The 14986-nt window shown below is 29.3% G+C and overlaps 2 protein-coding genes across 3 annotated transcripts; one reads left to right on the top strand and one right to left on the bottom strand.

Moving 5' to 3' along the window:
- Positions 742-5812, top strand: LOC109344292 (agamous-like MADS-box protein AGL104). 2 transcript variants are annotated; one of them, XM_019583006.1, is made up of 11 exons: positions 742-1010; positions 1753-1806; positions 2512-2544; positions 3468-3489; positions 3575-3636; positions 3805-3832; positions 3956-4017; positions 4275-4374; positions 4487-4537; positions 5113-5210; positions 5320-5812. In XM_019583006.1, exons 1-11 carry the CDS (start codon positions 826-828, stop codon positions 5615-5617), a joined length of 993 nt encoding a protein of 330 aa, XP_019438551.1. In that variant the 5' UTR covers positions 742-825; the 3' UTR covers positions 5618-5812. The 2 variants fall into 2 exon arrangements, with proteins under 2 accessions (XP_019438551.1, XP_019438552.1); XM_019583007.1 differs by having other exon boundaries at positions 3471-3489; positions 5320-5810.
- LOC109342474 (low affinity sulfate transporter 3-like) lies at positions 8546-14986 on the bottom strand. The gene is made up of 12 exons (XM_019580454.1): positions 14639-14986; positions 14350-14398; positions 13840-14047; positions 13553-13745; positions 13010-13075; positions 12685-12915; positions 12454-12580; positions 12026-12312; positions 10118-10311; positions 9955-10040; positions 8818-8894; positions 8546-8707 (listed from the first exon to the last, which is right to left on the bottom strand). Exons 1-12 carry the CDS (start codon positions 14966-14968, stop codon positions 8546-8548), a joined length of 2010 nt encoding a protein of 669 aa, XP_019435999.1. The 5' UTR covers positions 14969-14986.

Genomic DNA, 14986 nt, shown 5'->3' with positions numbered 1-14986 from the left:
GATTAATAATATACTAACTATATATAAATCTTTATGGTGATAGTGTATAGATATTATATTAAAATTAATTTGACATATTTTTCTATACAATTAAGGTAGTTGTACATGTGGTTTAATTAAGATAAAATATTTTTTGAGAAGCTATGTGGTTGGAGATATATTAAGTTGATTTTTCTCAATTTTAAAAAAGGAGGATTAATCTTCTTTGAATTATTGTATAACAAAGTCTTTGATTTCCATGTTAATATATCATTAAAAGTATAAGTGTTTTCTACGCTGTTAGCAAATCTCTATCATTCATATGTTAATTATTATTAATTTTTAAATAAAAATATTATAAATTAATGGTGAATTATATATTGACAATATAAAAAACATTATATTGTTAGTGTATAGATTTTAAATTAATGAATTAATAAAACTAGTAGAAGAAAAAATTACAAGCTTACATTTACATAGAGGAAGAATATATCACAAACAATATAATTTGAACTCTAATAGGTGACCCAACTATATATATTGAAAACAACCAAAGAAAGGAACATACATTGATGATTTATTTGGTTCATATTACTCCTTTCTCTATTAACCAAGAACAAGAATAGAACCAAAGCAAAGCGACCCTTTCTTCTTCCACCCATTTATAACCTTCCTCATACCTCTCTTTCCGATCCAGCTGTCCCTTCTTTCAAGGTTCATCATGCATGTCTCCATATATATTATATTTGTAGCATTCTATAATTATTTTAGATTTTCTCCTTCACATTCTTCATTTCCTTTTTTTGCATACATGCATACTTTAAGTTCTTAGATTATAAATCTGAGATGGGTCGTGTTAAATTGGAGATAAAGAGAATAGAGAACACCACAAATCGACAAGTTACATTCTCAAAGCGTAGAAATGGCCTCATCAAGAAAGCTTATGAATTATCCATCTTATGTGACATTGATATTGCCCTTATCATGTTCTCTCCTTCTGGTCGTCTCAACCATTTTTCAGGCAGAAGAAGGTGCACATTCTCTTCACATTGTACACACATATATATATACATACATATATATTCACATTCATGTTAGTTTATTTCTTTACAAATGTTGGGTTTTTATTTATTTGGTTGCTAGATATAATTATAATGATGTCTATGATCTATCATTGACATTATTGCCTTTTTGTTTCAAATATGAATGATGCTGCTTTAATTGTAATCACAGCATATATGATTGTAGAGACTGAAACAATAATATTGTACTGCAATAATTAGGGTTGTTGAGTGGAATTTAAAACCATTCTCTCTGCATTATCAAGACTTTATGAACTTGACAATAAATGGTTCTGAAGGTTCCTTTTCATTGATTTTGGGAAATTTATGATATTTTCCTCATCATTTCCTTCTCTCAATTCTCATGGCCGAACTTGCATGAACTTACAAATGCAATCATTAACATTCTATGATGATAAATTTCAATATTATATTAATCCTTTATTTCTTAGAAACTATAATCCTATGGATCAGGATCTTGACTAACATGTGAAAATTAAAATTAAAAAAAAACGTGAAAGGGATTATAGTTTTCTATAAAAAGGTCTTAAGTATACATTTTTATTGTAGAATTATATAAACCTATCTAGTTTTAGTTGTTTTAGCCTCGACCTCATACATATATATCCTATATGTGTTGCATCATTCGATAACTTTTTATCATATATTTTATTGACTTCATATATTGTTTAATATATATTTCTGTAAACAGGATCGAGGATGTTTTTACTCGTTTCATCAACCTTCCTGATCAAGAAAGAGATAAGTATGTTGTAAAAATGTAATTTAGTATGGAATGCCATAAATGGTGATGATTGTTTTAAATTGTGTTGCAATAATGGTTAATTTGTCTTTGTGATTATATTGCATTTATTATAATTATGGAAAATTGTAAGAAAATGTGATAACAATAGTGATTAGTGATGATAAAACTGGTAACACCAACCAACATGCATAACCCACAATTTTCTTATCGGCATAACATATAAATTTAATTTATTTGTTTGTTTGGCCCTTCTCATTCGCCATTTAAGATCACAAGCATTTTTATAATGCAATGCGGGCCGTCGGTGTAATATAAGAAAATTAAAATAAATTAAGATATAATGAAATTTAATATCTTAAAAATTATGATATGATGTGATTTTTTCAAGCTCCTATAAAATATTAATGTTTTTCAAAATTTTCTCATTTCAATTATTTTATTTAACTTCTTTTTATTTTCTAGTATGTTTTTTGTTTGTTTGATTATATATCAAGTCTATTGGCCACTTATGCACTTTTTAAAATGATTAGTACATACAATTTTATTCATTAAGATAATAAGAACATGCCCATATTAACTTAAATTTTGATGGCTTTTGTAGAGATGGACAAAATGGGCATGCAACCACAAAATCATTGTAAAATACAATTTAAAAGATACAATTATCACATTTGAGTTTTTAATTTGGTTAATCCATTTTTGCAGCGCTGTAAATTTTCCTGAGCCACACTATGACAGGTAAAATCTAAAGTATTCTCTCTGTTATACTCTCTATCTGTTTTTTTTATCTGTATGAATTACTCCAATTCCTTTAAACTTTGGTCATATAACACTTAACTCATTTTTTCCTAAATATTACATTCCCCCACTCTAATTCTAATAGATATCTCTTTATTTCCTTTCATTAAACTATGGATTAAGAAGTTATACATATACTCATTTAATATGGTTTATAGATAAGATAAGCTATAATTGTTTCAACAATATATAAATTGGATTTTTTTATCACAATATGGATCAACCGTCATAGATTATTTATTTTTTTAAAACAAAGGTGCTAACACACACCCATAATATATTGAACTAGAACCGAAGTACAAGAGGATGCCATAAGGTTACAAATTACGGAACCGATAATTAGAAAGCAAATTCCTATTTCTATTGAAATCATCATACAAGAAGCTAGACATACTATTCCACCAAGAGTCAATTTTAAAATTTACTCTAAATGTGACTAGCTTATCGGCACACGTATTAATCTTGGAGTTTTGATTATATCAGCAACTATATTGTGATTACAATTATATTAACTTTATTGTTCAGATTTTCCATAATTATACGCACAATATGTAAACACATCACCTCAACCACAACTTTATATGACTACAGTTTCAAACTTTGATCATGAGTAATAAACAAATAACCCTAACCATGGTAAATGCAGGGAAATTATCTAAAATACTTCAAACAATACGTTAATCATAAAATAAAATGGAAGGAATCTCATATTTACAAAAGAGAATGAGGTTAATTAGGGTATCATATTACCAAAGTTTATAGGGCTGGAATAATTTAGTCATTTATATTTTATTTTCTTGTTCCAGTTTTTGTTTTCCTTGAGACTAGTCATCACACTTGGCTAATTTCCATTATTTTTTAAGCAGGGGGATCCAGAACAAGGAGGTATGCAAGATCTTCCACTAAAACATGGAGTAGTTACTATAAAAAAGATCTTAACAAAACTTATAAATGCGTTAACATTTTGCAGTATTTGCTTAGGACCCTTCAACAACTAAGGAGTGAAAATGACATAGCTCTTCAACTGGTCAAGTTAGTAATTTATTATTTTCTCCTATACATTACTAAACATTTATTCTTTAGTAAACATTTTATTATTATTTTATGTTTTTTTCTCTAACCATTAATTTTATAAGATTTTTGAATGATCTAATAGTACTGACTAATTCTTTCTTCTTTGCTTCTATTTCATCCAAGAAGTCCGGGAGACATTAACTGTGAGATTGAGGTATGTAGAAATCTTTTGTTCCATGTTGAAACCTCATCATATTTAACATAATGTCACTTCAACATTTACATTTTCTTCCTTCAATTCTATCTCATGGTTGTGAAAATCTCTTTTCTTACTTAGGAACTACAACAAGAAGTTAACAGGTTACATCAACAACTTCAAATGACCGAGGCACAAATAAGGTTGGCCCATCAAAAAGAAATAATAATGCTATGTTATGTCAGAATTTTAAATTGTGGTTACAATTGAGATCATAATTTCATTTATATTGCGTTTTCTATAATTGTGAGAAAATATGATCAACAAGTTATATATCATTATAAATACTCCTAAAACCATAATATTGTAGCGCATTAATTATGATTGTGATTGACAGAGTGCAATAACATTATACTATATATATTCCTAATTTATGTATCTTTTATTACGGTGAATACAGGATATATGAACCCGACCCATCGAAGATGACATCTATGGAGGATCTTGAATCTACTGAAAAGAACCTCGTAGATACATTGACACGTGTTATGCAAAGAAAGGTTGATAATAATCACGATACTAGCTAGCTATGTCTTCTTTCGTTCTCATCTTAGTTATTGTGTTTAATCATTTGGAGAAATTGCACACTACTTAAAATTAAGTTTGTTGTAGGAATGTTTGCTGAGCAACCATCTTCCTACGTATGATACATCTACTATTCAGGTAGTTAAATACAAGTACTAAATAACACAACAAAGTATATATTTATAGATGTTAATACAAAAAATTTATACACAATTACTATATCATCATCATTCATTTATATTATTTTTTAAAAGTCAATGATAAATACATATGAATGATAATGATACATCACAATGTATAAATTTTTTACACTATCAGTGCATACGTTTTTTCTAATATTTATAACTTGAGTGTAATATTTATGCATTGTTTGTGTAAAAATTTACACATAGTTAATACATCATCCATTATTCATTTGTATTTTTTTTAAGTCATAAATGACAAAACATGAATGATGGATGAAATGATAGTGTATAAAACTCATACACTGTCATTGCATATATTTATTATGTTATAACCTATCCATGTATTTCTTATTTATTTGTTTGACGCTATCAAGAGTATTCTATTACATTTTGCATAAGAAACTAATTCTTTCCGTGTGCAGGATTCCCCCTTCCTACAAGTTTGCTACTAGAAGTAGTAATATGTAATAAAATAAAAGTATAAATTTTTATTTTTCTGAAATAATATATAATAAAAAATTGTTACAGGGAATCCCTTCAACTTTCGAAAGTGTAGGGTGGTTGCAAGATGGCAACCAGAACCATCAACACATATTTGATGCATCTAATCCTTTGGACCCTCTCAGGTTTCAGCTCTTACCTTTTCTTTAATTATTAATTCCTTTTGCAAAAAAAATGTACACAAATTTAACTTATCTTTGCATTTTTTGATTTTTTAATAATAATAATAACCAGGGATCTATCATCCACGGTTTATGATCCATTTTCACAAGGAACAAGTTCACATGCAGAAGCACGAAGTAATGGAGAGTGCCATGTAACAAATCCAAGTGATGCATGGCCACAAGGATACACATTTTATCCTCATATGCAACATAACATGGTGGGAACAGACATGCAAAATATGATGCAACATGGGCAATTGAATGTTTCAATCACTACCCCACAAATGCAACAACCACCCAAGAATGAAAGTGCAAGTGGAAGTGCAGAATATGAGTGTAATTCTCATCATCAACTTAACGCTCAATGACACATGCACCTAACCCTATAGGGATTAGGATAATACTAGCATGATTCAGAAGCTAAACAGTAATTTTAATGTGTAAGATTATGTATAAGATCATTATAAGCGTAGAAAATGTACTTGGGATTCGGGTGATCTTTGTATTAACAAAAAAATAAAGTATAAATGAAAAGATAGAAACATTAAATCTTTTTTAATAAAAATTGTACTTATCAAAAAATTAAATCCTTTTGTGGTCTCTATGTTTCATATGAAGTACCAATTTTGAGGGTTGTTATGATGAAAATGTGCACCTTTACGTGCTACCTCAGAAAAACATGTCTAGTAATACTTGGTGTTCTAAATTGTATTTTGCAACCATAGTTTTTCCTTTAAGATTAATTTGTGATGAGGGATGAATGACAATTGGTAACCTAAGGATCAAGGCTATTTTCCTTTAAATTATGGTTGTAATAACTAATGTTGTTACATTACTTTTATTGTAATTGTGGAATAATGTCACAATTATGGTCTCAATGCAAATGCAATTGAGGAGACCCCTAGAATAACAATATTGGGACCAATCTTTTCATATAAGTTGGAGTGTGCACTTGCACACATCAATCTTCAGACGAGTTAAGGACTTGAAGAGTTTGAGTCTTGTTGAGACATGACTCTTTGTCTTATCTGGAAATATATCCAAACATTGTGCTAACTTATCTATATTAGAATTTTCAATTGTGAAATCTATCATAGAAAATCTCCATCCATTTATTTAGGTAAGCTAGATCCCTCCTTCATTTAGTTGGATTAAAGTAAATACTGATGGAGCAACAAAGGGAGCCCGAGTTCTTCTAGAGGTTTCGGAGATAAAATTTGGTGCAGTCCTATATTTTTTATTGATTACTATTCAATTCATAACGCCCTTTATGCAGAACTCGCCTCATTGATAATTGTTAAAATGGTAGAGTCATGCATGAATCTTGGTGAAATAAGAAAGAAAGAATGAGAAAATCCATGAAAAGAAAGCTTTTCGAAGAATCAAGAAGTATGAGAGAAAATCATGAATGAGAAAATGAAAACTTTCTATATAGAACTGATTTACAAGGAATAAGGGATCACCCTTTATATACTACAACGTCTAACTAATAACTAACTAGTTAATCGATTAATAAAACTCTTAATCGATTAACGAAAACAATATTACAACTAACAAACTGAAATCAACTAACAACTTTAACAATAACCATGATCTAATGGAAGTGATGAGAAAACACTTTGGCTAGAATGTAATTCAAATTTAGTGGTGCGTATAATCTCATTTATTTCGATGCAGTTTTTCTTTGTTTTATTTTAAGAAATAAAGAGTGTATATGAATTTTATTTTGTAATGAATTCAACACATGCTTAAAATAGAAATTGTAATTTCTAATTACGTAATAAATCATCATTCATATAAAGAATTCAAATTTAAAATTATTTAAAAATTAAAAATCTAAATTGAGTGTTATTTGAGTTGTATGATACTGAAAAAACATACCCTTTAGTGATTAATAATTTTTCTAAAGCCCAAAAGTTATTGTAATACTACTAGTGAGTAAAAAATAAATATTTGGCTCTCAAAAAAATTAAATTAGTCAAAATCCCATTTTTTAGTGATTGCATCAACTTAAGATTATTGCGTAAGGTAAAATTGATGATTCTAAATTTTATAAATATCGCAGAAGTTAATGCACAATCTCAAAATTATTATTTTTGGATATGTTTTTTATATGGAATATTTGAAGGATCACTAACCTTCTTACAAATCAAATTAATATAAAAAGGAAATCCTTACCTTATTCACATTGTAATTATAAAAACTCAACCCAATCAATTTGATACAATTTGTATTTCATAATTCAATCTTTGATTTATTTTATTTTTTGTCGAATCTTTAAAGATTTAACTCTTGTTAAGGTGATTCATACAACCTATTGATATGTTTTGATCCAGTTTACATATTTTCAAATCTTTAACTTATTTGATAATCAAACCTAAACAAAAGCAAATTTTTAACTTATTCATTTTTATCTATTTATTATTATTATTATTATTATTATTATTATTATTATTATAACTTTGATCCAGGACCATGTTGTGTTTAGATGATAAATATATTGATGGAGGATAAGGGTACTCAATCCTGTGTTTAGATGATAAATATATTGATCATCTAAATAAATATGTTGATGGAGGATAAGGTACTAGCGGATCATGTTGGAGCCAGAACCCCAAAAGTCATTGAGACCTAGGTGGAAATAGTGATTCATGTGTTGAGTTAGGCTATGAGACAAATGCTGACAATATATTTTTAGATGTTGGAGAAGATAATATCTTTTGATATGAGAAGTGAAATATCATTATAATGTTATAGTGAAAGATATTAATTGATAGTGAATCCATCCACAAAACCACAATGCCCTAGCCAGACTTAGGTTGACTTTGATACATAGTGTAACACAAACATTAACTTGAATGTAAAATATAACATACATTGGCAGATGTGAGAGTGTCACATGGACATTGACTTAAATGTAAGATAGGGTAAAATAACATTGTATACTATCATTATTTTTAAATGAGAGTAAAATAATATTCATACATTATCATTATTTTTAAAAGGATGGTAAAATAATATTTGTATACATTATTATTATTTTAGTTAATTATTCATTCTAATCTCATCTAAATTTCACACTCCTAATTGGGAGAAAGATTTAACTTGATTTACCCTTATTTCTCCTTCTCTTCCTCCTGATTTATTGTTTCGTTTCTCCTTCCCTTCCTCTACTCCTTATTCATTGATCTCTTTCTTTCACTTTCCCTTACAACTTTGAAATACAACCTTAACACTTTAACACACTTACAATTATGGATTGAGTACCCTTATCCTCCATTAGATGATTAAAAAAACTAGACAATACCTTCAAAGTGAAGGGTGGTAATTTTAGAAGCCAGACATGCATCTATAGCTTCAGCAACTGTAAGGAAAACTAATTCTTTTCCAATTCTGTCCACAAAGTGTGCTAGTTTAAGTTTGTGAATTACTTGCCACCTTGGGTTGACCATAGCCAACTGCAAAAACACATAGCAATAGCACAAAAAAGTTAGAGTTTTAATAGGTTTTAGCAAACACACATCATCATTATTATGTCCAAAGATAGAGAGGTTCAAGGTTGTCTCACTTCTATGCCACGACTATGCAAACTCATGTGCAATTCCTCCAATGCTAGAATTCCAGAAGTGTCAACATTCATTAGGTCTATCAAAGAGAAATACACAGGGAAGTTCATAAGGCTACTTAAAAAATTTATTATTATTTTGGCATTAAAGTTAATTAAAATAGGAAAAAGTCCAAGAAAAACTCATCCTTACATGATGTGCAATTTGATCTCTCCATTTTAAAAATATATGCAAAATATATTTTGAACTCTAGTTTAGGTGTCAAACAATCCTTTACCTTTCAAAATTATGAATCATTTGTATACATTTTTAGAGTTTGGATGAGATCCAATACCATACTGTGATTATTTTTTACATCATTTTATTTAAAACTAATTTAAATATGGGTTGGGTTCTCCCATACCGGAAAGATATGTAGTCTTTAAAGTTACTAGAGTTCATGGTCATTTTTATACATTTTCAAAATTGGAACTAAATGGCACATCATATAAATGCTTTAGATTTTGATTAGAAACATGATGTTAGTGCATCAGCCATCAACACAAAACACATCAAATAATGACAATCATGATTGGAAATTCAACTACAAAGAATAATTTCTCAACTTGCTAGAATAAATTAGGAGCAATAACAAATAATTGTAATGTGTAAAAATACACAAGAGATTTTTAATGATAAATGAGATGTAGTCACAAATTTCTCACAGCTGCTATGAGTTCTTGGGGTTGAGTTATTTCAACTTCTCTCACTTTTTTCAATGCCTCTTTTTACATAAGCCTAAACTGATTGCACGCGTTTGTCACATCTGACCCGTATCTATTTGATTAAGTGGAACAAGTGAGTTTTGTCCAATTGGGTCTTTTTCCACATAAAAAAGGAGCCCAAACCCAACAAATCAAACATTATTCTTATGATGTGAGATCGGCTATATGGGTCAACCAACAACACAATATTATTATCATAAATCATTAATAACTTTATATACCAAACACATCCAGAGGTGTGAAGATCAAGAGTGACTGGACATAAAACAAAGTGAACCAACAATAATAGGGTAATGAAACTGTACGTGTTGACATAAAGTGACTAGTGCTTAAGCAAATAATATTATTGCAAGAGTTATGAGTTCTGAGACTCACTGGTCATGTCCAAGATTGCTGCTTGGACTTTTCCCTTAGCAGTTTCGTTTAATTCATCTTCTTCATTAGTGATCAACTTTAGTATTCTGGAACAAGTGAATAATTAACATACTCATCATCAAATATAATCTCTCAAGAATTATATATTTAGTGAAGTGCTTACCTTTCTCTAACAAAATTAGCATTTGCAAAGCACAGTGAGCCAGAGCTTATCCGAATCACTAAGATGCCTGGAGTGCTTATAGCCATAGGATACTGAATAACATTACAAAATGCTTCTGTTCTTGGAACTCTGCCCAGAATTTCTATGCCTGGTCGAATTGTTTGTATTATTATCTTTGTAAATGAGATTAACACCTACACAAACAAAAATAATCCAAATGATGAGATACTGATATTTTGGATGTAAACTCTTGTTTACTCAATTATCTGTTATTGGATTATGATTATTTTTATCAATATAATGTTATATGTTATTTGATTTAATGGGTAATATTGAGATCCCACAGTAGATGACAATGGCTAATTAAAGATAGTTTTCATAAAACTTGGACAACTTTCACTCCTTCAATTAGCTTTTTGAATGGGCTAAACTCAAGGCCTTTAATAAGATGTTACTGAGATAACATGTCTATTTATGATAAATAGAGATATATGTTTTGACAAATAATATCTCATATGTTATCTTATGTTAATAAAAATTAATTTTTTATTATTAATATTGTTTTTTCTTCATTTTTATTCACGTGTGATATTGTATATCACAAGATTTATAACAATAAATCTTTTAGTTATTAACTATTCATCTTATTCCTCAACAAGACCAACCTGGTGAACTTAATATGCTAACCAATTTCCACTTTGTAATTGGTTCTTTTCTTCTTGTTTTTGCTTTATTTTTGTTCTTTTTCTTTGTAATTATTTTTATTAATATAATTTTCTTTTGTCGATCAAAAAAATACTAACCAATTAAACTTGTGATGTGGCATTTTCATATTGAAATCTCACAGCCTGGTATTTTTTCTAAAAGAATAACTACACATATTTTTATGTATATTTGTTCATACTTATATTTTTAATATTCTGCTTTAGGTTGACTTGATCTATTTTTTTATACACCCTTATTATGACCTTTGCTCGGTGCCAAAAATATGATTATCGGCTCATGCATCTGCTTTAGGTTGACTTGATCTTTTAACTTACATATTATTTTTTATCAAAAAATAAATAAGAAATTTTAAAAAAAAAATCATCTTCATATTTTAGTATTGGTTTCTTCAATATTGGAGAGTAATCAATTAGTGTTAGATGTATCACCATGTGTTCGAATAATGTGTAGGATGTGACAGGAATCGCATACCTCTTGGCCCATATAGCATATTGTACTTTAAATTTAGATTTCTAGCTGTTAAAGGCTTATTGTCTATAAAGAATTGCAGTGTTATTCAGTAGTAGTGATTGTGCAATGGATAAACATCATATACCGTGAGAGATAAAAAGCTTAGCAGGAAAAAGTATTGAGAAAAGAAAATGTTCAACCGACCAAATATGACCAAATAAATTATGAGGAAAAATAAATGTATATACATATCATAATAATATTTTTTACATTATTGATATATCATCAACAATTCATATTTAGTCACAAATAAATGTAAAAAAAGTTATATTATCATAATATTATCAGCTAAGAATTAGATTATTATTGATCATGAATATAGGCGTCTAGGTGATGCCATAGTATAAGACAGACGAATTTTTTCCAGGAAAAAGCTTTCTCTAACTACACATATTCTTAACTAGTTAATCTCATAACTATGCATATGGCAACAAATAATTAGAGAAAATATGTATATATTGAAAGTGTAAATGTTTTATATACTGTGAGTTCATTATCTCACATTCATTTTTTAATCATTAATGGCCAATTCAAAAAAGGTAATACTAATGAATGATAGATGATTTATTGACTATGTATAAATATTTATATTGACACTAGATAAATATTATTACAGAATGGTGTTTAGTGTGCAATGGAGTAATAATATCTTGAAAGTGGTGAACAACTTACAGCAATTAGAAGACCTATCTCTACTGATCCAAACATGACTCCAAAGAAAGCACCAGCATATGCAAGAAAATCAAATTTGTCCACCTTCCAGATATGGCAGGCTTCACTTATGTTAATTAAACCAGGAAGTGAAGAGATTATTACAGAAGCAAGTATGGCCATAGGAGTGTAATATAAGAGCCTTGTAAGCAATTCCAGGCACACAATCACAGTTATTGCCATTACAATATTTGATAATGATGTTTTACATCCAGCACTCACATTTACTGCAGTCCTTGACAAAGAACCTGCAAATATTATTAAGCATCAGACTACAGACAACATTTTATACACCACAAATAACCTTTTAGCTATATTCTGATACCAACAAGACGTTAATTTAATGGTGTAAAACTTCACTAAATATTAGCAAAAACAATTAAGTTTACCGGTTGCCAGATAGCATGAAGTTAAAGATCCTGCAATGTTCATGCAGCCCATAGCTAACATTTCTTTGTTCCCATCAAGATGGTATCCCTTAAGGGAAGCAAAAGATCTACCAACAGCTATTTTTTCCTGAACCAATAGTTCATTTTAACATTAGGAAAAATAGAAGTTGGAGTCATGAAAAATAATATAGCTATTTATTGGAAAGAGAAGAGATGATTTAACACACATACAGCGAGAGCAATAATGCCACAAATCAATCCAATCTTAGCTGCTTCTCCAACATGTTGGCCATGGAATTGTAACTGATGAACTGAACTTGGATTCAGACCACTTTTGATGTGCTTTACTATATAAACCCCATGCTTATCAGCTTTTGACAAGTACACTATTAGGGTTGATAATACAACTGATATAAGAGGAGCAATAGCAGGTAACCAGAAAAGTTTCTTGTTTCTTCTTCCCTGAAAATGAGATATATAATATTATTTATCAGAAGTTCAAATCAAGTAGGTAAAGTAGTAGTGCAATGTATGTGCTAGAAATATTATTACTTACAAAGAAACGAACAAGTAAAAGGAAAATCAGGAATGAACACCCGATGATAACATTCAGAGGGGACCACTGTCAATGCATTAAACATAGAATAATGTCAAATATATATCAATGAAACAAAAAAATTAAAATGCTTCTTGTACATCAAGAGCTTGATCATTTTTTTACAAAAAGAAAGTTGTGAAACATTGACATACACAATTATTTATAAATGACAGCTTTTTATATAAAAGAAAATAATAAAGTTGATAGAAAAAAACATATTATAAATCTTTTCTTCCAAATGTATATTTTATTTTCTTCCATAAATTATCATTTTTAAGGATAAAACTTGGGTAAAGTTATTCTCCTGGTTATGATGATAAATGTATTATTTTATGGTTCTTTTTCTTCCATAAATTATCATTTTTATGGATAAAACTTGGGTACAGTTATTCTTCTGGTTATGATGATAAATGTATTATTTTTTATAGTTAATAACCAATAAAACTTGACAAGTGTGATAAATGTACCCTTTCTTGGCATCAAACAGAAGAACCTACTCACTTTTTCTGCTGATGTAATTTGTTGATAAAGTGACTTATAAACAGATTCAAAGACAGATATCACATCGGTATTGGTGGTAAACTGAGTTAGCCCCAAAAACCCTTTCAGCTGTTGAAGACCAATAATGATGGCTGCACCTGCCATGAACCCTACAAGGGCAGCATGTGAAAGAAAATCCACAAGAAAACCCAACCTGCAAATTTCAAAGAATAAACAACTTAGTTTATAATGAAACTTTCACATATTTACCACTCACTATAAGATTCAGAAACAGATGAGGAAAGCACCTGAAAATTCCGAATGCAGCTTGAAAGATTCCAGCGAAAAAGGTTACTGTAAAAACAAAATTTCTATAGGCCTCAGGATTGGAAGCAGGATTTATCAGTGTGGAAACCTGAGAGGATATCAGCAATGATATTATAGCTACAGGTCCAATTGCAACTTCTCTTGAGGTACCCATCACAGCATAGATAATTGGAGGAACAACAGTAGTATCTGAATACAACAAAGACCAATTAAAAAAATTGAAAGACATGAGATTTCTATCAGAAATATAAATCTACAAATAAAAAAATGCTTTTTGGAAATGAGTTATGTTATATGTAGTCCATACAATGAGACAGCTTTACCAAAAACTTTGTATTTAATAGCACAAGGGATTTTTATTAAAAAATCAATTTTTTTTTGAAAAGTTATGGAGAATAGTTGTTCATGGAACATTATCAATTTTCAATTTTCTGTTGTCAGTTTTTAGTTTGATGCATCAGTATAGTATGAAAAATAACAGAAATACTTACACAGTCCATATTGAGGATCAAGTTTTGCTAAATTAGCATATCCTATGCTCTGCAACATAAATTAAACATTATATAAGAGTCAAGTGAAAACAATGATGGTAATGTAATGATCTTCATCTCCTACATTGCACTGAAAAGAGAAGTAATGTTTGTGAATAGAAAAATGACATTCTTATACTCTTTTTGTATCCATGTTTGGACAAACTTTGTAATCATCAATCATTATAAAGCAAAAAATGGTTTGAGGAAAAGAGCATGAGAATATATAGCATTATACTCTTCTGAATACCTGAGGTATGCTAAGGCTGGCAATAGTTAAACCTGCTAGCAAATCATCTTTAAGCATGGAAGCTTTGTAATTTCTGGACCAGTTAATGATTGGAAATAAACTCTCTAAGAATGAAAAAGCATGTCCATGACAAGTTTTGTTCTTGAACGAAAAGAAGAACTTGGTATCCTTCACTGGATTGAGTAGCTTCTTCCATAAAGGTGGTGGTTTGGGATAGTTCAGCACCAAGTGTGACTGGGACCTTTCTGTTTGATCAGTAGTATCTTCAAAATCATGGTGCTGAGGCTCAATGATTCTCATTCTGGTTTCTTTAGTGGCCAATGAATCCATGGTTGATTCAAATGTTTG

Source organism: Lupinus angustifolius, chromosome LG03, assembly GCF_001865875.1.
Source record: "Lupinus angustifolius cultivar Tanjil chromosome LG03, LupAngTanjil_v1.0, whole genome shotgun sequence".
NCBI lineage: Eukaryota > Viridiplantae > Streptophyta > Magnoliopsida > Fabales > Fabaceae > Lupinus > Lupinus angustifolius.
This window is presented reverse-complemented; position numbering and strand designations above follow the sequence as displayed.

Bases quoted from the DNA above. Each gene is read 5' to 3' on its own strand.
- LOC109344292 (XM_019583006.1), top strand. From the start codon at position 826: ATGGGTCGTGTTAAATTGGAGATAAAGAGAATAGAGAACACCACAAAT. The intron at 1,011-1,752 runs GTGCACATTCTC...TTCTGTAAACAG, and splicing joins CATTTTTCAGGCAGAAGAAG to GATCGAGGATGTTTTTACTC. The intron at 4,018-4,274 runs GTTGGCCCATCA...CGGTGAATACAG, and splicing joins ATGACCGAGGCACAAATAAG to GATATATGAACCCGACCCAT.
- LOC109342474 (XM_019580454.1), bottom strand. From the start codon at position 14,968: ATGGATTCATTGGCCACTAAAGAAACCAGAATGAGAATCATTGAGCCT. The intron at 14,399-14,638 runs GTATTCAGAAGA...TTTATGTTGCAG, and splicing joins CCAGCCTTAGCATACCTCAG to AGCATAGGATATGCTAATTT. The intron at 13,076-13,552 runs GTGAGTAGGTTC...ATGCATTGACAG, and splicing joins AAATTACATCAGCAGAAAAA to TGGTCCCCTCTGAATGTTAT.